We start from the raw sequence: 24,503 nt of genomic DNA, 5'->3' as shown, positions 1-24,503 counted from the left end.
TTATGATTGTTGTGTGTGTTACTATCTAACCTGTATTTCTGCACCTAAACCCGAGTGAGACGTTTCTCACTACCCTATTTGTTCTATGTATATTGTCCTTGTGTTGTAGATGATCATCAACTTGAGGATGTCGATGATGAGGCTTAGGCTTCAATGGACATGCTCTGATAGGATATAAGACATCGATGCTTAGTTAGGACTAGTTTAAGATGTTGTTTCCATTAAACTATTATGAAAATCTCAGTTTCCTTCTTTTGTAATTTTCATTTTGAATTTATTTTTTATGCATTACGAATGTGAATCCTCTACTTATGATAATCGAGATTCTGGTTTTATTTTTGAAAGATTTTAATTTCTATTTATTGTATAATTATGTATGTGGGGTAGAAGGTGTCATAATTAACCTTATTATTAATTTTTTCTATTAGAAATGATGCAACAAAACAATAACATTTTAAAGAATATTACCTATAAGACACTTATTATTGGACTGAAGAAAAAATTATTGTGTAACATAACTAAATATTTTTTTTTATAATTAATATAAATCATTAAATATTCATTTATTGATATAAAGAGTTGGCAAGAGACCAAAAAAATATTATTTTAAAAAAAAATTTGCACTATAAAATGGATCACAATAGTTTGATCATGGATACTATCTCTTTTTCACATATTATATCACCTTTTAGTCGTTGAAGTCTCTTTTAGTCAGAAGCTAATGGGGATCGAGAATCCTACGATCCTCCCAAAATTTGTAGGTCCCTTTGAAATTTGTATATAAAAATATTTTATGACTTCTTTAAAAAAATGTAACTTTGGTATTGGTCCCTCTCAAGATGATGTCCTGCCTTTGCTTCTACTTTCAATATTATTGTTACTCGATGAGTGTACCCTACAACTCTTCTTAGCTTTGCAAGATCACAATTCCCTACAATTTTTTAGTAAAGTTATTAATTGTGGTTTGGTAGCTCTTATTATTATTTTTATTTAGTATATGCATTTTAACTATCTATTTTTTTTTCTAGTTGACTTCAACGAGGAGGCAACCTCTATATCGATGGGAGGAAGATGATCTTTTTGTAGAATTGAGGAATTTGCCTATTCTATTTGGCCTATGGAAGGGGAGAAAACATTTGAATTTTGAAGGAAGTAGGGGGTGTGATAAAATTCCAAACCTATATGAATCGATCCATAATCGAACCAATTCATATTAAAAAGATTGACCCATTTTAAGTAAAAATCTGAGTAAGTCCATTTTGCAAAATCATTTCGGTTATCCAATTCATTTTTTACAAAGTAGATTGGTTCAATTTTTTAAAAAAGATCCATATATAGGTATAAGATGGATAATTTCATTGTATTGAATCGATCCAATTTTTTTTTAAAAATGATCAATATTTTAAAAAAAAAATTCAACCGATCTACTTTATAAAAAAATGAACCAGTTAATTGATTTACTTTTATAAAATGGAACGATTTGGTTCAGTTTGAAATTTTCAAAAATCATATCCACGAACACCCATAGAAAGAAGATGAATATCATGCATACTTTGTCACTTTCAAACTTTTATTTTAGATTAGGAATATTTGTGTAATTTTTGTAATGAGCCTCGTTGAATTTTTATATTTTTCAATTATTGTAATTTTGGGCTTTTGTTGGGTCTTTTACAAGTGCTTTTATATTTGTGTTGTTTAGTAGCTTGGAGTTTTTGTGTACCTCTTATGAATGGACCTTAATGATTTTTACATCTATAGTATAAATAGGTTAAATATTGACAATATAAAAAGTTTTGACTCATTTTTTTTATAGAATAGTCTTTAGCTAGTAAAAGAGTTTCTCTAGGTTTTTGTGTTGAATTTTCGGTTTTTATCAAAGAATTTTTATTCTTTGTGACAAATCATCCCCAACTTATAAATCCTTCAAGGATGGGTTTGTTTATTCAATTTCTGACCCCAGTTTCACTTTTTTGCTACAAAGAGAAATTAGAACTTTGATAAAGAATAATAAGAATAAATTAATACCAATAACCTATAGTCTATCATATTTTTTTTAAAAAAAAATTTCTATCTTTTCATGCCACTATATATGATCCTACTTTTTAAAAGAAAATAAATGAAGTTCCTATCGAATTATCTTGAAGCATGATAAACGATGTTTCTATCGATTTATCTTGAAGCATGATACCAATAACCTAAAAAATAGTTTAAATATAATATATGACGTTTTTATAATTTTTTTCTATCTTCACAAGCAACTATATATGATCCTACTTTTTAAAAAGAAAATAATTAAAATTTCAACCTGATTATCTTGAAGCATGCATATATAACATTATTTTTAAAAAAATTAAATTAAAAAATGGCGGAAACAAAAAAATTATAAAAAGAGTAGGGGGTAAAATAATCAATTTTTGAATAATTTATTTTGAATGAAATAAAGAAATTTTTTTATTGGCAAGGATCAAATATTCTATAACATGTGAATACTTCTGTATAGAAACAGATCATTTTTATTACTTCTTCGATCATCAATTGATTTCATATAAGTTACAAACATTCACATTAAATAATAGTCATTAAAAAGATATTTATATAAAATAGTCGTTCACATTTAATATAAGATAAATAATTTATATTATAGTATAAAATTATTTTTAATTATTGATAATTTTTTTAAATATTTAATTTAATTTATAAATAAATATGATAAATAGAAATTAAATTGGAATAAAAAAATAGAAAAATCCCTAAAAAAATATTATAATAATTCTTAAAAATATTTTTACGTAAAATAATCATTTACATTTATTTTATAGAAATACATAAATATGATAAATAAAAAATTAAATTAAATAAAAAATTAAAAAAATCTCTATAAATTCTCTCACCTCTATAAAAGAATAATCCCTAAACACATTCTTAGATAAAATAGTCTTTCACATTTTAGAAAAAAAAAATCATTTGTGTCGAATAATAATGTCATTAATAAACTAATACCACTAATTTATAACATTTTTTTTAATGGTGACTAGTTTTTTATCCATTAAGGATGGGTAGTTTAAATATAATTTATAACATTTTGGATAATTTTTTTTCTACCTTCACATGCTTCATTGTCACTATATGTGATCCAACCTTTTTAAAAGAAAATAATTTAAGTTTCTACTAAACTAAATATATAAGAATTAATTAGTAATATCATAATAAATTATTACCAATAACCTATAAAAATACTTTATAAAAATAGTTTAAATATGACATTTTTATTTGTTTTTTCTATCTTCACATGTTATTACATATGATCGTAGTTTTTCAAAAAAAAAAATATAAAAAAAAAATTTATCTACTTATCTTGAAGCATGATATAATAACCAATAAAATAGTTTAAATATAGTCTATGACATTTTTGATAAAAAAAAATTTTCTATCTTCACATACTACTATATATGATAAAGAAAATATTTAAAATTTCTACCAACTTATCTCGAAACATGTATACATAACACTATTTTGTAAAAGAAAAAAAAACAATTAAATTGAAAAATGGTGGGAATAAATAAATATAAAAAGATTTTAGGAGGTAAAATAATAAATTTGGAACAATTTGTTTGGAATGATATATAAAAAAATGGCGGGAATAAATATTCTATAAATAATCCCTTTGCATATGAAGACTTTCACATGAAGCAGATCTTCTTTATTACTTCTCCAATCATCATTGATTTCATTCCTTCGAATTCTAAAGAGTCTTTTTCACCCCTATTTTCTGATCAGGTTTGCTTCTTCTTCTTTGCATGTAATCATCCTCTCTCTTCCCTTTTATATGATTTGAAATGATTGTGTTTTTTCAGAATCATGGGTGTAAGTGTTGCAAGAAGGGCCAAACAAATTCAAACCCATCGTGGGAGAACATCACCATGTGCATATTGGCTGGCTGGGAGATGTAACAGAAATCCATGCAAGTTTTCGCACGCATCAGAGCCGCATACTACTTATCATTATGCCAATACTCCTTACACATACACAAGGAACTCTCATTCCTCCTCTCACTCTAACTCAAAGAAGACAGCTCTCACAAGAAATATTAGAGATGAGACAAGTGTTGTCAAGCCTTCTCGCAAATCATCATTGCCAAGCATATGTAAATATTGGATAAATGGCAATTGCGTATATGGTCAAAAGTGTCGGAATTTGCATTCATGGTTTCACGGTGATCACCTTTCTTCTGTAGCAAAACTTCAACAACACAAGAAGGTAATTGACTCTTGAGTGTTTAAATATAAGTTTAGAATATCTAAACATACTGTTTATAAACTTTGTATCTCACTTTTGAGTTAATAAGTTACTTAAAAACTATTTTGGATAATATCTTATAGACGTTTTTGAGAATTTCTCTACTGAAATTTGATAATAGGCTATCACTGGAATTGCACTTCCGGTTGGATCCGACAAACTTTACTCTGGCAGTACGGATGGGACAGTTCGGATATGGGACTGTCATACTGGTGGATGTAGTAATGTGGTAAACTTTGGCGTCAAAGTCACTTCTTTGATCAGCGAGGGACCATGGGTTTTTGTTGGTATACAGAATGCTGTCAAGGTAAGCTTTCTACTGTCTTTGTTTTGTTTTTGTATCATTGGGTCAAATATTAATGTTTTATATACAAGAGATGTTACTGACTGTGTTTAACTTTTTGTGAAGGCTTGGAATATTCAAACTTTATCAGAGTTTACTCTTGATGGACCTAAAGGACAAGTCCTTTCCATGATTGTTGGCAATGATACACTTTTTGCTGGAGCAGAGGTATTTGGAATTGATGTTTTGTTTTTGAATTAGAACTTAATTTCTTCTCTGCCTTATATGTATAACGTATAATTTGATTATTTGAAATGCATCCAGGATGGTGTCATTTATGCATGGAGAGGAAGTGCTGAAGCTAACTCCTCCTCTCCCTTTGAATTGGTTGCATCACTAACTGGTCACTCAAAAGCTGTGGTTTGCCTTACTGTTGGACGGAAGAGGCTGTACTCAGGTTCCATGGACCAAAGCATAAAGGCATGTGTCTTATCCTTTTTTAAATATATGTCTATTGCATCATGTGGATTTTTTTATAAAAAAACTGAACCAAAGATTAGATAAATCATAGATGTATTATCATCCTATGAGTATAACCAGTTCTATCTTGTTTTCTTCAGGGTTGGGACATAGATACATTAGAGTGTGAAATGACACTCAATGGGCATACTGATGTAGTTACATCTCTTGTATGTTGGGACCATTATTTGTTGTCAAGTTCATTTGACTGCACAGTTAAGGTCTGGGCTGCTACTGAGGAGATAACATTGAAAGAGATATACACGCACACTGAGAAAAATGTAAGTTAGCTAACATATGTTCTTATTGACTGTGTTTTCATTTATAGAAACTGAGCTGATATATTTTATATTGGTTATGATATTTATCACAGGGTGTTGTTGCACTTTCCGGGATGACTGATGCAGAAGGAAATCATATATTGTTTTGCTCATGCAAAGACAATTCAGTTCGTTTGTATGATATGCCATCGTAAGTAAACTTGGATTGATTTCTTGTTCCTTTGCAACATTTATTTCTGTCCCCTGGCTCTGACCATGTGTAATTAAATTTTGCAGATTTTCAGAGAGAGGTCGTTTATTTACAAAGAAAGAGGTGACAACTTTTGAGTTAGGTCCTGATGGACTCTTTTTCACTGGAGACGGGACTGGTTTGCTGACTGTATGGAAATGGTTGGATGTCAAGATGGCATCCTCAGTTCAACATCCTGCTTAGCTTAGCAGTTTAGCTAACATCAGAGATTGTAGATACTACATATATTTGACATATTCTTCTTTCAATAGAAAGTTTTATGGAAGAATAAAATTGTATATATATTTGTTTTGGGTCATCTGAGGTTATAAAATTTAAATTGTTAATTTTTTGTATGTTTTTTTGTATCATATATTTAACAGTTATTGTGTACAGCTAGAATTCTTTGAAGTATTATATAATATAGCTTATTAAAGAAATTGATCAGTCCTCTCAACTCCCCGTTTCCTTTTCAATAATTCTTTTATTGCACTCACCATCTTAGAAATCTGCATTACTCCTTTATGATTTTCTTCATTTCTGATTTCTTTATTTTTGGACATAACTGAGAAATGAAATATATGTGAAATGCTACTCACTTTTATATCAGTAATTTTGCAGAGGTCTCAAAATAGTCTCTTCTTTTTGGGGTGTGTAATATCAACTGTCTTAAACTATTTGAATCGTTGATTGATTGATTAGTCATGTGAAGCAAAATTATTTACAATCAGATCAGTCACAATAGGCTTTGAAGTTTTCAGGATAATTCTGTTCCACTTCGATCATAGATTCATCACTGTTTAACAAAATAATATAAATAAAGAATTCAGATAAATTTTATTATGTATCAACTATAATTATGAGGATAATATTATGTGATTAATAGTTTTTGCAATCGGGGCAGGAATTAATATGAACATGGAGTAAAAAAATTATCACCCGTAGTTGCAATTAGTTTCATGTCTGTGCTTCTTATCGCAAGTCAGCACTAAGCTTTCACTCATTCTCTTCAATACAAAACACTCCAACACAAACAACTAAATTCATTCCACTTCATTTTCTTCCAAACTCTTCCAAAGACATTGTTGAATTAATACCTATTTACTTTTTTATTTCTAAACATTCTCCACCAAGATCATAATTTATGTTGAAGTCCTCGGCCTCTTCCATCTTCATTTTCATTATTTGAGTCTCCAACTCCAATTGCTCTGGTGCCTGTGGGGTTGCATTTGACATATTTCTGATAAAATCACAATAATTATCTGTTTTATACTTTTTAATTTAATATCAATTGTTAATCCTTAGAATTATTTGGCAAAATTGAGAAGAAGAAAAAAAAAACGTGAATATTCTTCGATTATAATTAAAATTTCATTCCCACAATTTGTTTGCTAATGTGTATCATTGACAATCATGTTGTTTTTTAAACTTTCGTACAGTGGCAACAACGTAATTATATGCACTAACAAGGATATATTATATTATGCTGCATTTGAGCAATACTACATTCTACAGCTAAACTGATAAGCTGTTGAAATGTCACGGTTTTAAGGTAATGTTCTGTGATTTTCTTCTCTTTCATATTTTGTTTTGGTGGAGTGGAAATTTGTATTAAAATTCTATCTTTTTCTGTGTTTTTTGGTTAACGGGTTTTGGTTATTTTTGCAAAGTTGAAGTCTTTGTAGCTGGTACTGAAGATTTATTGGAAACATGTCCTTTGGCTGGCTTGCGTTTAATTCAGTTTTGGGGAAAATTAATCGATTGAGTTTTGCATGAAATAGGTATCTCTATTGTAGCCATGAAGTTGTGTCATGTGCCAATTAGAAGATTCTTAATTGTTGGCGTGTTCCTTGCTGTGATAGTTGTTTTCCAATGTGGTTGGACAACCTATTATTCTCTGTTGCATGCTGATGGTAGTTCAGTGGCTTTCCCAGTTGAACTTTCTATTTCTGGAACTTCAGAAAAGGAGGGTGTGGGTGTGTTTAGATCCACAACAAACAATGTCACTTTTGCCTCTCATTCAAAGGAACATGCTTCTGAAAAAGAAGCTGATTTGGTCAATGACTTGGAATTTGATGGGGGCAGAAATTCAAAAAAGGGTCACATACTTAATAATAAGAGTTTAAAGGTGGAAAATCATGAGGATGCAGTTTACGGTTCCCCTCAGAAACGACCCAAGTATGCTGATTTGAGCACATCTGATATGTTACTAGCTGTAGAAAAGCCTTCAAATGTCAGTAGAATACAAAGTGTGGAAATGGAACCGCAAGTGTTGAAATCTCCTTTGTCCATGTTGAATAATAAACTTAAGATGGGTACTTCGTCGACCAAGAGTAGGTTGGTGTGGCCAGCTTCATTAACGCATATGAACTCTTTGTTGCTTCAGAGTTCTAATTCTGCTTATATGGTATGGACTTCAGCTTTGTGATTCCAGTTTTAGCTACTGTGGAATCTGTACGGAGTCCTAATTTCATGTATTATGTATTGATGACAGAGGGTAAGATGGTCCTCTCGACGCGACCGGGAACTCTTGTCTGCAAAACTGGAGATTGAAAATGCCCGTGTTATACCAAATTCTTCAGGACTTTATGCACCTATTTTCCGAGATGTTTCCAAGTTTTCAAGGTATCCTGGCAACTCTTCAATATGTTAGATGTATGGCATTGCATATTAGAGTGTTATTGTTTCATTCTTATCATCCATATTTCAGTCATTCAGTTGTAAGCTGCCCTGTATGTTTTTGGTTAGTGTGTCACTGTGATTGATTTGAATAGATTTTAAATTGCTAAAATTAATTTCTAGAAAGAGAAAACTTAGATACAATTTTTTATGTATGGTTGATATTGTTTTTTAATCATATTGGAGTTTTACCTCAATAATATGCATAAATATATATTTATATTTAGTGCAGATCTTGGAAGTATACATTTACATATATTATCAAAATAAAACTCTATTTCTGATAAAAGAATAACACCAATCGTAATTGTAACTAAATTTTGTCCTTTCAAGAATTCATTTGTAGTTTTATCTACAAATATAAATATGACTAAGCTACCATATTTTTTTTTCTCTCCTAACCTGTTTTCATGCATAAGTCTTGTTTCAGTAGATAATTAAAGCACATCTATACATCTATACATGTGTTCTTTAGGAGTTATGAGCTGATGGAGCGCAAGCTCAAAGTTTTTATCTATAGAGAAGGGGCAAAACCTATATTTCATCAACCAAAGATGAGAGGAATTTATGCTTCAGAGGGGTGGTTTATGAAATTGATGGAGGGAAGTAAAAAGTTCATTGTGAGGGATCCTCAAAAAGCTCATTTGTTTTACCTACCATTCAGTTCACAAATGCTAAGAGTTGCCCTTTCTGACCGTAAGCTGATGGAGCAATACCTTGAGAAATATGTAGAGTTAATTGCAGGAAGATATCGTTTCTGGAACAGAACTGGGGGAGCAGACCATTTTCTTGTTGCTTGTCATGATTGGGTACACTTCCAATGCAACACTTATTAGTATTTATGTAAATTTTTACCGGATATTGCTAGTAAAGTTCTCTTTTAAGATTGACTTCCTTTTAGAAATTTCTTTTAAGAAAATAACCATATATCAATTCATAAATTTGATCAGATCATACATTAGCTGCATATAGTAGAGTTGATCGTATAGTCATTACAAAGTGGCTCACCCACACAACTTGACTGGTGCACAGGTACAACACCATTAGATCTGAGGACCCTTTTTCTAGAACCATGTGACCAAGTTTTGCCATTTACTTATAGTTGTTGAATGTCCTAAAACATCATGTACTGCATGTTTTACAGTTTACACTATATAATTTGATACAAATTCTAAGATAAATTTGTCTTTTTGAAATTTTTCAGCATATTGCTATGTATCTAGTGAAAAGGGATAATGTATTAATGTCCCCATGCTATATTATTTCAAGTGCTGAACTTAAATCTATGGTTTAGCTTGAATTTTCTGCAATATTAACCATTGAGATGTATGCAATTGCAGGCCTACCATATCACAAGGCAACCAATGAAAGATTGTATTAGGTCTCTTTGTAATTCTAATGTTGCTAAAGGCTTCCAAATAGGGAAGGACACTACTCTACCTGTTACATATATACACTCTATGATGGATCCTCTAAGAAGATTTGCAGGTAAACCTCCTTCAGAAAGATCTATTCTAGCCTTTTTCGCAGGAAGCATGCATGGTTATCTCCGTTCAATCCTGCTAAAACACTGGGAGAATAAAGAACCTGACATGAAAATATTTGGTCCAATGTCACGTGATTTGGAAGGTAAAAAAATGTATATGGAATATATGAATAGCAGCAAGTATTGCATATGTGCTAGAGGTTATGAGGTTCACACACCAAGAATAATTGAGGCCATTTTTTCTGAGTGTGTGCCGGTTATCATATCAGATAATTATGTGCCTCCTTTATTTGAGGTATTGAAGTGGGAGGCATTTTCTGTGTTTGTTCGTGAAAGGGATATCCCTAGTCTCAGAACCATACTTCTCTCAATCCCACAAGAGAAGTACCTGGCACTGCATTTAGGAGTAAAGAAGGTTCAACAACACTTCCTGTGGCACAAAGTTCCCGTTAAATATGACTTGTTTCATATGATTCTTCATGCAATATGGAACAATAGGCTTTCTCAGATTAGACCCAGATGATCATATCGTTGATATGAATAAGTTGGGCCTGTTGGCATAAATTTCTTCTTAAGTACATATAGGAGAAGAAAAAAAATAAAAAATAAAAAAGAAAAAAGTTTCTCTAAAAGTTAAAATTAACTTATGCATAAATTAAGTATCAGAAACTTTCTCATATTAACTTTTCAAAATATGTTTTTTTAACTTGTGTAAGCCAATTTAAGTTTATGGAGAAATCTATTTTTTATTTTTATTTTCTTCTTCTAAAAATCGTTCTTTCTCATGCTTTCAATATGTTGGGAGACTTATAAGTTATAACCCAACCTGCATTTTGGATTATCCGGTTGAACTTGAACCTCTCTTTAGAAGGTAGGGCTAAAATCACTTTTGATAACTGTAAATGGTCTTTTGGCTGTTTTGTATATAAAATTCTTCTGAAGCTATTTGAGATTTACCTTTCTTGTCCATGTTTCTAGCAGCATGAGGAACCTTGTTCAAATATTTAATGAGCCAAAGTTTAGTTCAGATATAGCTCCCCGCTTATCATTCATTACTTTCGATATTTTTTTTATAAGAAACAAATAATAGCAAGTAATAGTGTATTAGTTCACCGTTTCTTGAAGTAGATTCTTTGTGTGTATCTTTGCATGCTAGGATGGAAATTTTGTTTCTTTCCAGTTTCTATTAATAAATGTCATTATCATACCTTTTATTTACAACTTCTGTTGGAATATTATGGTGCCAGATAATTAAACAAGGGACTACATTACATTATCTACAAATATGAAATTTGTGGCAGTTCAAACGATTTTTCTACCTATAGATATTTATTAATCTTCAATGAAATGTCCCAATTCCAATGGATCCTATGCAATGAAACATGTGTTTGATCATGACTCATGCGTGTTATGTGTATTTCTGTATCAACTGAGAAGCTGTGAATTGTCGCTGTCACGTAATTCTGCAACTTGACATGAAAGTTTACATATGTTTCCAAACACATTAGATTTTTTTTTCCAAGCAATAAAAAGAGTTGAGACTTTCCCAAGTATGAAATTGTCTCAAGAAGTTTTTCTGTAAAGCATGCATCACTGTATTTTTGCACAATGTCAACAATGTTGCACTGTGGTACTTTAAGAGGGACAAGTAGATGCAAATAAAGTTTTATGGTCACTGCATCAACACTTTGTCTATAAAGTCAGCAACACGTTTTTTGCAACCTCAAATTGGTGGTTTGGAAAGGGCAACTGCTTACAGATACAAGATCTATAATTTTTGCATTGTAAAACAATTGTAGATAACTGATTTCAGTTTGAGATGCTTATGAGTTTGGGCTTAATAGTCCATTTTTCTCGTACTTTAAGACAACAACCAGAATCGTATTTAAGTATTTATACATTTATCTTAATTCCTCAACCACTAAGCATATTTTAATAGTTTGATTGGATTAGTAGGTTAACAAATAAGCTCACTACCATTTTTTTTTTAATATATTAGGTTCATTTGTTTAAACTAAAAAAAGAAAAGTTTCTAAACAAGTGCTTTAAAAAAATAATTTTTTTAAAATAGATTGAAGTTGCTTTTAAAAAAAAAAATAATTTGCTTATTGAAAAAAGTTTAGACAAACACAAAAAAAAAAAAAAACAGTGCTTATTTTATTTTAAAAAAACATTCTTATTAAAAAGTATTGTACAGTTACAAGTATTTTATTTTAAGAAAAAGTTTAGACAAACATTCTTATTTTGTTTTAAATTCCAATGTTGATCAACCTATCCCAATTTATTTAAACACAGGTCAAAAGAATTCGACCTAGTTACAAGTATTGTACAGTACAGTATCTGCCTATTCTTGTTCAAAGTGAATCCGTAATTTTTAATGCCAATTACAAATCCCTGTGGGTGTTGTTCCTTTTTGAAAGAGTAATAACCTTTTCACCCTCCACCATTAAATTCACTACATACAAATGCAACAATTGAGTATTGTCACATGTGACATGTCAAATTAGATGAAGTGCAATTCTCTGTGCACCTTAGTCTTTAAATTTTTGCACTCATTGCGAATGCAGTGGTACTCATTGTGCATAAAAAAAACTCACACGTATCTTTTTCAACATTAAATAGTTTCTATCAAGAACATATAGTAAAATTCCAGAAAAATATTTACATATTATTATTTGATTTGTTCAAGTATATCAGCTAATTGCTCCTACCTAAATGCATCAATGGGTTGGCCCCATTAGCAATTTTTACCTTAGCTTGTAGAAAGTCCAACATAACCTATATGACTAGTGCAAATGCAAGTAGTGTCAATTGAAAAAGGAACCTGATAAGGGAAATTTTTTTCTATATTGAATTTTGGAATGTAATTTCATTTAAATTATATAAATATATTTTATTAATAAAATAGCATTTAAAATAATTGAAAAGAAAACTGCCTTGTACCATAGAGTGCAGAAACTACCCAGGAATCAAACTTGACAAGAAGACTAAATGCGTGTTTGTATAATTGGCAGCAGGCATTCCAAAGCAATAAAATGAAGAAGTATGAGTCTTGGTAAATTAAAATAAACGTTAGTTTAAAACAAACACACTATAATTATTCATCATCATTTCAAATCCCACCAAGTGCCCAAATGGCATTTATTACTCATAGTACTACAACTTTTCGGCCCATAAAGCCCATGGACTTTGACATCTTGTTGTAGTAAAATTAGAATTTTATATAGTAAACAAATGGAAATTTAAAATACTTAACAATGGTTAATTACTTAATTTTACTTCACAAATTGATAATATTATTATGAAGATATCGAAATGTTCAATAATAGTTAATTATGCTTAAAAGTAGTTATTATTAGTTATATTGATATTTATATAAAAATAATATTTATTTATTCTTAACTACTTATGAATTAAAATTAATCATATTTATGTACGTAGATAATCATGTATCGGGTAGATGCTACTGGACATTAACTAAAAAAGAAAGCAACTATATAGTATACAGTTAAAAATAAATAAATTATGCTTGTTATTGCGAGTGTATATGAGTATATAGGTTAATGTTTAAAAATTATAAGCCAGGGGATTGTTATAGTCGTTCAATTTTGATAAAACTTGACATGAACAATCAAAATGACATATAACAAATTATAATATATAATCCCAGGCTATAGAAAAGGATGTGAGGCATATTATTTTAAGTGGTGAAGGAAAACGAACTGAAAGGAACTAATCTTATTTAGATAAACTAATCTTAATTAGATATCCACGTGGTAATCTTAAGCATCCATTATAATTATAAGATTGAGATTTACAGTACTTTTGATGCTTAATTTTGCCTTGATACACTATTTTACACACATGGTAATAAATTCATAACTACTTGGGGTTGAATCTACTACACACACGTAGCAAGTTCAAAACTACTTAATTATGTTCAATTCAGATTAAATCATTTTTGAACTATTAGAACTACTTAAGGGTCAATCTAATGAATTAAATAAGTATTAAATTAATTTTTTTCTGTTATAATAAAAGTATTTAAAATAAATCATCTTCATTTATAATATGTGAAAAAATGTTTTTTTTTTTAAAGTGTAGTTATTTATCCATTACTATTTTAAGAAAAAATATTAATTAATTTATTAACCTTTTTATGAATATATACCGAACTCATCCATTTAATATATATATATATATATATATATATATATATATATATATATTATTTCATTTTTAAATATATTTTATAAAAAAAAATTTAATGTTTCCTTATAATATTTATGTCTTGGATTATATGACCCAATAAATTACTAAACCTAAAAAATGTTTAGTAATGCAGTTCAATATATACCCATCAAGTAACAAATAGTATTTTAATCTAACTAATCCATTCATTTTTATTTTTTTTTACAATTAAATGGATTATTGAATTTACGAATGAATAGATATAGGAAGATAAAACGTGAATTCATATTTCATAATGATGGAATAACAAAATAAAGTTGAAGATCTGAGGCATTCAGCAAGAACCAACATCATAGTATTTAATGCAAATAAAGAAACAGCTCCCTTAACATTAATATTTTTGCAATATTGAATTCGATTCACCAATTCATACATATGCAGTTATTGAAGTTCAGTCTTTAGAGAGCTTCAGCAATCCAAAAACGACTTCACAGAAGCCAAACTGAGTTCTGGCAAAAGATGATTCAAGAAGCCACATAACCCTTTTTTTTTTTTTTTCTTCTTATTCTTCTTCTAACCAGGTATTTAACTAAAAATTAAAAACTGATCTTCTCAAAGTCCTAATAATCTATATAATTTGTTTTTCTATAAATATAATTTATTATGCAATATTTAACTTGAAAGTAACAAGTAAGAATTAATTTGTATTAATAGTACGTAGTATATGGTGGTACAGGAATTGCATGTGAATGAGGAATGCATAAATCCAAAATAAATAAAGAGGAAAAAGAAAGGGAAGGAGAAATGGCTCCACAGATCATTTAATAAATTAAATAGTTTGGGTCCTTCTATCAGTTCTATATGTACTGTAGCTATCTCCCATCGAAGCTCAAAGACCTATAATTTTCACAATCCATGCATTGCATTGCACGTTCCACAGTAGGTCCAGCAACGAGGAAGTTGTACATTTCTCTTTTAAGTCTTCTTACCAATTCATCTTCTCTTTGATCAATCATTGTGTTTATAAGGGCACGTATAAAATATAGGGTAAATTCGAATATCAGTTAAAAGTCTTTTTTTTTTATAAATAAATTATTAAAAGATACTTATTTTTGGTTTAAAAAAAGTATAGAATTATTTTAAATTTGTATGGACATCTTATATTTTTTTTCTCCAACTTTTTTGTTTTGTCTAATATTGAATTTTCTTTTATCAATCCAATATAGTTTTTCTAAATGATAATCAAAAACTAGTTTCTTTTTAGGTATCATCAATTAAATAAGATTTGTCTCTCAACAAATTTTTTTAACACGTTTAAGAAATTCAACTATCTATTTACTATTTAATATTAAAAAATTATATATAAAAAATGATTTATTTACTTCAAGAGCAACTCATAATAGAGTTATCTTGTTCAATATCTCATAATTAATAATATATATTAATTTTTGACTATTCAACTATTAAATTAAAATTTTTTATGAATAAATTAACTTTATAAATTTTTATAAAGTTTAAAAGTTATTTAATACTTTATTGTATATATTTAAATTAAGATATGATATACTTTTGTGAATAATCATTATGTTGAATCAATAAAATATGAAATATCTAATAAATTTAAAATTTTATAAAAATATGTAGACTTTTATCTATTTATTAAATTTTTTAATTAATAATTAAATCGTTGAAAAGGAGTGAAGGGGGTTGGGGGTGTTTGGGAGGGGTGAAAGTTTCAACAGCAGTATCCTAAAGAAGATGTATATTATAAACTCGATAACTTATATAAATGCCAATTTAATTTAATGATATAATTAATTGTTATTTATTTAAGTAGAAATACACATCTATAATAACTAATAATAATAATTATGCTTCAGATAGAGGGCATTTTTTTTTATCAACACCTAACTAATACGATAAAATAAAATACTCACATTTGATAATGAATTTTTTTTTATAACTACTAGAAAAGTATTATTTTCTTGCAAATTTCTTGCAAAAAAAATATTCGCAGAATTTTTTTGTGAATTTTCTTGCAAAAAAAATATTCGCAGAAATTTTTTGCGAAAAATAATTTACAGATATTTCTTACAAGTTTTGCTAATTTTAATAATCATAGAAATTTTTTTCCATGGTAAAAATTTGCAGAAAATATTGTAAGAATTTTATTTTGTTTCTTGCATATTTTCTTGCAAAAATAAATTCCCAAGTAATGTTTATTAAATGGTAGAAAACTTTTGCAAGTAACTTTTCCTGCGGATTTTCCTGCAAATTTTAATCTACAGGAAAAATAAAAAATATATATTTAAATTTATAAGTTTAATATTTTAAAAAAACTTCAAGTCCCACATCGATTGAAAATAAAGCAATTAAAGAGTATATAAGTTGGGACAACATTTACCTTACAAGTTGATTTATATGGTTGAATGTTAGACTTATATAATTTACAATCTTAGAATTTAAAAGATTATGTATCACATGTTGGAGGCATGAAAACAAATGCTTTGGATGAATTCATTGTGAGCATTTGAAAGTTGAAAAATTATTGATAGAATTTATAGTAATTTTTTTTAATTTTTTAGTAAAAAATAGCGAATTTTTTTTGCAGGAAACTTTCTTGCAAATTTTTTTTGCAGGAAACTTTCTTGCGAATTTTTTTCGCAGGAAAATTTCCTGCAAATTTTAAAATTTGCAAAAAAATATCATCCACGAAAGTATTACCTGCACATAAAATTTCACAGGAAAATTTGCAAGAACAACGTTTCTTGCGAATTTTTATGAAAAATTTGTAGGAAAAGTCGCATGTAATAAGAAAATTTCTAGTAGTGTTAAAAAAAAATCCAGTCATTTAAAACCATGTATATCCTAGACAATTTTCACATTTGCATAATTAATTTATTATCTTATCCTTATTTATTTTTTATTAATGCATTATTTATATGCATGTATTTGATAAAATATCAAATTATTATTTATAAGATTTTTCATATATTAGATATACAGTTATACTAAGTGACATGTATTTTATGGTTCTTTATTTTTTATAAAATGAGAGTATATATTTCCTTAATCTTGCCTGCACTCGCATGCCTTTTTTAAATTATTTTCTTTAAGATTTTCACTTCAATTTCTTTTGAACAAATATTTTATAATGTTAAATAGTTTAATACATTTTAAAACTTAATTCAAAATAATTATACCTATTTCTTTCGTAATGTGTATTAACAAATATTTTAAATATATTTTATCTATATTATTATACCTTGAGTTAAAATTTCTGCACAAGGATAACTGCGTTATAAGTAATTTTAGTTTTGGTGTAAAAGAATGTAATTATAATTTACTTATATACGTGCATAAGACGGAATACAAGCATTCCAATCATTTTCAAAAAAACGATATCAGATTTTGTGGTCCTGCGTTGTAACTTGTGTTTGAATTCATTTTGTAATCAACTGAAGTTACACGTTTCAACTTCTTAAACTTTATAATCTAATTCTCCAAATCAACTTAATTATATATAAGAAAAAACAAAATGTTGAAATTTTATTTTACTAAAGTATAATCAAATTTTAATAAGTCAATTTCATTTAATATTTTTAATGTAAAAATACTCCTACAATAATAAAAGAAAAATAATTATTATAAGTGTGACTAAGGATATTTTAGAAAATGTAGTATATGTTTTATGTAAAATTATGAAAAATAAATGTATTTAATTAATTTTCTTAATTTGTGTGATACTGATTCTTTTTTTTTTTTGTTTAAATATAAGTCTACTTCTTTTTATATTGTCTCATTTTGTGTTTGAATGGGAGATTTTCAGGGATTAATTCTTTTTTTTAAAAAAAATTCAAATTTTTGAAGTAAAATGCTTTGTATAGACAAAAAATTTATAAAAAAATTGAAATTCAAATATTTACAAAAAAAAAATAGATAATAAAATTTCAAATTCTATAAAAAAAAAGTAAAATTTTAAAATTATTCTTATTTTTTACATCTTATCTCACTTATATATCTTTTATTTTTTTTATTTTTATTTCACTATTTTAAAAATTAGACTGGACCAATTGATTCAAAACTAGTATTAAAAATTAGACCGGACCAATTGATTCAAAGGATTTTAAATTTTAAAAATTATAAATCAAAATTTAGATAATGGTCCAAATTGGAATTTGGATGATACATACATTTCATCAAACTAGTATTTTAGTTCACATAGTACACATACATATTAAGCATATATAATTAAAATTTATAATAAATTATATATATAATATTATATTTAAATATATAAATTATATTTAAAATTAGTTTATATAAATATTTTGAATATATAATTTTTATTTTATATTTATGATAAATAATTTTTATTGTAACAAAAAAAATATTTTTATTTATTGATAATTTATTTTAGATTATTAATATTTAGTTCATAAATAATTATAATAAATAAAAATTGAATTAATAGTTTCTATAAATCTTTTCATTGATGAAAAACTTTAAAAAATATTATTGCGTAAAATAACGGCCATTATTTAATATATTATATATATATATATATAAAAGAGTTGATTATATTAAAAACCTATTGAAAACAATAATATTCTTAATATATTCTCATTCCATTAATTTTAATTTAATTGCAAGGCCGATCCTAGACATGTTTTGGAGGGGGCAACTATAGGGTCCATGAAGAGAGAGCATTTTTTTTTAAATTATATAATTGTGTTATAATTATTATATTATTTTTTTAAAAAAATAAATTAAAATTATCATTTTTGTATATTTTTATATTTAAATATAAAATAATACAATTATAAAGGTAAAATATTTTTTTTATCTCTATAAAAAATTTTAAGTTTGGTTATATTTTCTCTTATTTTTGTCCTTCTTATTTGGAGATGTATTAATTTTAGTCCTTAAATTTATTTATATAATAATTTATAATAAACGATAATACAAAAATAAATTGAATAAAAATATAGTATATCTACTTTAAATTTGTTAACATTGTTATTTCTTTAATGTTATAATGTGACATTTTTTCATATCTACATAGTCACCTTAGATTATTATCTCATATCATAGTACATGTGTAGCGAATTTTAATTTACCTATTAAAATTTTCATAATCTCTTTAATCATACAAATTCCAAAATAGTATGGAATTTTAACTAATGTAATTTAAAAGTTAATACACTTGATGATACCGAGTAATAATTTAATATAGTTGTTTAAGTGTACGAAAATAAAAAAATATTATGTCAACTGAAATATTATAGATTATAAACAAATCTCTAATCATATATGGACTAAATTATAAAAAGATAAAAGACTAAATTGTAATGTTTTTTAGGCTAAGACCTAATTAAAAATTTTCAAAAATATTCATAAACTAAATGATATATTAAGGCTTAATCAAATTATGTATCTATTTTTTATATTATAAATGTTTACATTTCAAATTATTTGTATGTAAAGGTCCATAATACTTATTATTTCTTATAGAACCCATGAAATATAAGGACTAGTCTTGAATAATTGCTTCTTGAGACATTACTTTCAAAAATTTAACAGATAATGGAAACACTCAAATATGTTTTTAATCCTTCAAATTTAGTATAAATTTGTTTTTAATCACTTAAATTTAAAAGTGTTATATTTGAGTTCTATAATTTTATATTTTTTTGTTTTAGTCTCTCATGTTACTAATAACATATCAGAAAGTGACAAGTTTAGACAGTTATATAACATCAACTGAATTTAATGTGATGTTTTCGCTAATAAGAACATCAGTAGGTAGATTTTATACAATAATATTTGAAATTTTTTTTAACAAAATTTAAATATAAGGATCAAAACAAGATTTCTTTAAAATTACAGAGAATAAAAATAACAATTTTAAATTTGATTGAGGGGTTAAAAATATATTTAAGCCTAACACAAATGATTCTAGCAACAAAATTTCCATGGTAAAATCTCATTAACAACTCCAATATTTTATTATCCACCATAATGAAATATGTGAAAACAAACATGTTAATTGTAATATATATATATATATATATAAAAGAAGAAATTCGTTTACTTCAAGATTAAATCTATTTAAACTTACTTCGTTCAATAATTTATGTTTTATATCGAATTTCAACGGTTTAACCGTTAGATTAAAAAATTTTAATGAATAAATCAAGTTTACAAATTTTTAAAAATTTAAAAATTATTTAATGCTTTGTTTTATTAATTTAAATTAATATATAAAATATTTTTATGATTATTCGTAAAATATATATATATATATATATATATATATATTAATTATTGTAGTTGTACATTTTGTTACTAAATCTTTAAAATTTTGCATATTTTTTTGTTTGTTAATTAAGTTTTAGATACAATTAATTGACCATAATAAAATACATTAATAATTGACATATGACAAATCGATTATTAGTATATCACATTAAATATCACATCATTGCACATATATCACATCAATAATTTTACGTCAATAATTAATATGTTATTGTTATATTAATAATTAATATATCATGTAAGTAATTAATGTATATTATTAATGATAAGTTAAATGGTGTCAAATAATTAACTAATGAGGTGATATAATATATAATTTTAAAATTAAATAACAAAATGAACAATATTGAAACTGGACTAATAAAATTTATAGAAATATAAATAATAAAAAAAGTTGACAAAAAAGTGCTATTAACCTTAATCAAACATATTAGTTGCTAAAACTAAAATGTCTCAACACCTTAACGGCTTAGAAAATTAATTCCAAGAATTATATATCGGTCTTGTAAACGTAAGGTTTGCAATTCGTGCATGTCCACAGTTTTTTATTTTTTATTTTTACCATACAGCTTGAATCCAGAGTCATAAATATATGACTAGAGACTTTAAATAAAAAGGACACTATTGAATCAAAATTTAAATCATTATAGATGAAGTAGGTATTACGGATTTAGAGTGGCCACTGCCCACCTCTAATCTACGAAACAAGGACATGTAGTGTACGCAAGATGTACTGCTATTACATAACATTAATATATGTAGGTAGGAATAAAAATTCTTAAACAAAATTATCAAATAAATACTTTGTAAAATAATATATTAATAAAATAAAAAAATTATATATATATATATATATTAAATTAAAATATAAACATTAATGTTTTTATTCAATCATCATTAGTATCATCAAAGATATAATAAGGTACTAACTTTTATATAATCATTATAGTATTTTATTCGTGGTTCAAAACTCTATAATTATTAAACAAATATGTTAATTAAAGTGTATCTAAAAATTCATATAAAATGTGTATCAAAAATTGATGCAACAACTGTTTTAAATAACAATTATATCTTAGAAGAGAATTCATTAATATGTTTCCCACCAAAAAGTACTGCCATATATATAGATATTCCATCAATTAATTTTTACTCCATTATAGATTGAACCCAGGATCTCTTGTAAACTTGAGAACATATATATACTTCTGAACTTATATACAAAGCAGTTAAAAGTTAGGTAAAACAATATTTCAACTATTCCGTATTATAATAAACATACTCATTCATTTCTGCTAGCTAACATAGTAGTTTCCCTTCTTTATTGTCAAAAGGAAGGACGAAAACTTTACTGACTAAGAGATGTATCTACATGAGAAGCAACTTCAATACAAGAGATTGGATATTGAATTTTTTTTTTTTTACTTTTTTTTTTTGTTAGCAAAGAGAATTATTAGTAAGGCTAATAATATATATGGTACAAATCCGGCTCAAGGGTATGGCATGGTACTAAAAATTTTAAGTTCATCAATAAATAAATATTTATTATTAATTTTTATAAAGTAAAAAATCACATATATTTATGAAAAGACTTCACATGCTGATGAAAGACCTAAAATATATCATTTTTTTTTATTTTCTAATAGTACCATAAACACAAACTAAAACTCTAAAGAAATATACTCCTACACATTAATTTAAAATACCAAAGTTGGATAATAAAGACCTCACTCTCAAAACTGGAGATTTTCAATTTCTTCATCCATCTCTTTAAAAGGTACATCTCACAGATATTTTCCATAGCTAAACAAAATATGTTGGATAATAAAGACCTCACTCTTCACAGATATTTTCCATAGCTAAACAAAATATGTTGGATAATAAAGACCTCACTCTCAAAACTTGAGATTTTCAACTTCTTCCCTCTCTTGAAAAGGTACATCTCACAGACATTTTCCATAGCTAAACAAAATATGTATTTCCCAATAATCTTAACTTACTTATGATATATATAAAGAAGGACCAAGTTAGTTCAAAATAAAAGAGTTAATTAATATCCATTTTCACTCTTCATTTTCCTTTAATCTAATTGTCAAAATTATATTACTTATTAAAATTATTAGATAGGTGAGGATTTAAAGTCATTCATAGTTTAATTTAATCTTTATTTTTTTCTTTATATATATATATATATATATATATATATATATATATATATATATATATATACACGCATGCATGTTTAAAAATAATTTTATATCACATTTTAAAATATTTATAATAAATTTAAAATATAACTTATTGTTAATTATAATTATATAAGCATAAATATTTAAATTGTACAATACACAAACTAAAATATAAATTAAAACTATATATTAATAAAGAAAAAATAAATATAAAGATTAATTTATTAAAACAATTATACACAAATCGAAATGTGTTGAACATGTCTTATTGTAATTACTGTGAACCCTACAAAAATTGTTAGATCTTCCACGACTATTAATTACTAAGTATTTGTAGTTTTAACCAACTATTACTAAATCCTAAACCCTAAATCCTAAATCAACTATTACTTAATTATATATCATATAATAACTAATTAAAAATTATCTGATTTAGTATCACCTAATAATTGTTAATTCAGGAGCAGGTTAATTTGCAACTTATGCCCAGTTTGACTGACTTGACACAGTCATTTTTAACTGTCTTAATGGGTGCAAATGGAACTTTCATCCTTGAGATTGGAGGGTGCAAATGGAACTTTCATCCTCGAGATTGCATATTTTTCCTTAAGAACTGTTGTAACCCTCTACACTTCCTCTTGCTAAAACTAATCCACAGGTCAAAAGCTATCCTTTGAATTGTTTCATGAAAGTAGATGTTCAGAAGTTATACTGATGTCATAGTCAAAATTTGATTGAGTGGATATTTATTTCTAAATATAAATTTTTAACTAATAACTTTTAAATGAATTTTAACTATTTATTCTTCCAGTTATATCATATGTAAATTTAATGGTGCACCCACTTAGGTACCTTACCTTAGAAAGAGTCATATAATATATACTGTAGTGAGAGTACTAATAAACTCCATCTGTTGTGTGTTCATCATATCCAAGTCCAACAATGTTAAGATATGAAACAGTAGTTAATTTTGGAACAAAGTTACTGTGACAGCTAGCTCAAACAAATGGTACAAATAGTGTACAATAGTACTAATTTTTCTGATACTATACGTCGTTGAGGAATATTTAATACAGGATAAACAATGAACTTGGCTTTGTTGTAGAACGCAACACTGACTAGAATTTAAGTGGAGAAGCACACTTTCCACATTCAAGTACTTTCTCCCAAGACACATCAATTTATATGGACCTTCTGCATGATTTAACTGAGGGCGGCTATATTTGTTTTTCAAATATGTACTATCAATAATTATTTTCATACAACATAAATTTTATACATTTAACTAACAAATTCACTTTGTGTTTCCGTATTTTAAAATAAATAAATAAGTAAATGACAAAAAATAATTGAAGTTCAATATGAATAAGTGGTTAACAATAAGTATGAATAATTTTGAACAGTTAATTAAAAAGTATAATAAAAACTAAATAAAAAAATGTTTTCAAAATTATAGAGGTAAAATGATCAAAGAAGAATGTACACAAAAAAATCATACCGCATTTATTATAATATATAAATATAAAAATAAGACTTTATAGAGCAATTAACGATTGAGAGGTAATGATTACTTAGTTGCTATCTAATGGTAAATTGATTCCAATTAACTTAATTTCACTACCATTTGTTTCTTTTGGTTTCTTATGGATAATATAGAATCATTTGAAATCAATTAAGATAAGGTTTCTGATGAACTGCTGAGTTATCCTTGCATTTATTGCAGTGGAATTTTTTTAATTATTTTTATTAATTATTTTCATTTTTTTATTCATATATAATTATTTACATTAAAAATTTGAAATTTTAACAATTTAAGATATATATATATATATATATAATGATTATATATATATATAAATATAAATATATATAAATATAAATATAAATATATATATATATATATATGTATATATATATATATATAAGATCAAATTGGGAATGTTGTATCACAAATTTAGGATATTACAATGGAGAAATGCAAATAAAAGAAAAAAAATAGGGTATTAAAGATACAATGTAAGAATTGCAC

The 24,503-nt window shown here is 26.4% G+C and overlaps 2 protein-coding genes across 2 annotated transcripts; both read left to right on the top strand.

Moving 5' to 3' along the window:
- The first annotated feature begins 3,701 nt into the window (after positions 1 to 3,701).
- Positions 3,702 to 7,417, top strand: LOC109788662 (zinc finger CCCH domain-containing protein 17). The gene is made up of 9 exons (XM_020347437.2): positions 3,702 to 3,777; positions 3,855 to 4,257; positions 4,418 to 4,603; positions 4,706 to 4,807; positions 4,904 to 5,059; positions 5,200 to 5,379; positions 5,472 to 5,569; positions 5,656 to 7,160; positions 7,279 to 7,417. Exons 2-8 carry the CDS (start codon positions 3,859 to 3,861, stop codon positions 5,810 to 5,812), a joined length of 1,278 nt encoding a protein of 425 aa, XP_020203026.2. The 5' UTR covers positions 3,702 to 3,777; positions 3,855 to 3,858; the 3' UTR covers positions 5,813 to 7,160; positions 7,279 to 7,417.
- LOC109788670 (putative glycosyltransferase At3g07620) lies at positions 7,173 to 10,804 on the top strand. The gene is made up of 4 exons (XM_020347446.2): positions 7,173 to 8,015; positions 8,103 to 8,233; positions 8,763 to 9,096; positions 9,628 to 10,804. Exons 1-4 carry the CDS (start codon positions 7,407 to 7,409, stop codon positions 10,294 to 10,296), a joined length of 1,743 nt encoding a protein of 580 aa, XP_020203035.1. The 5' UTR covers positions 7,173 to 7,406; the 3' UTR covers positions 10,297 to 10,804.
- Positions 10,805 to 24,503: the final 13,699 nt, after the last annotated feature.

Source organism: Cajanus cajan, chromosome 1 (genome assembly GCF_000230855.2).
Source record: "Cajanus cajan strain Asha chromosome 1, NIPB_CcT2T_4, whole genome shotgun sequence".
NCBI lineage: Eukaryota > Viridiplantae > Streptophyta > Magnoliopsida > Fabales > Fabaceae > Cajanus > Cajanus cajan.
Note: the sequence above shows the minus strand (reverse complement) of the source record. Positions and strands in the feature narration are given on the sequence as shown.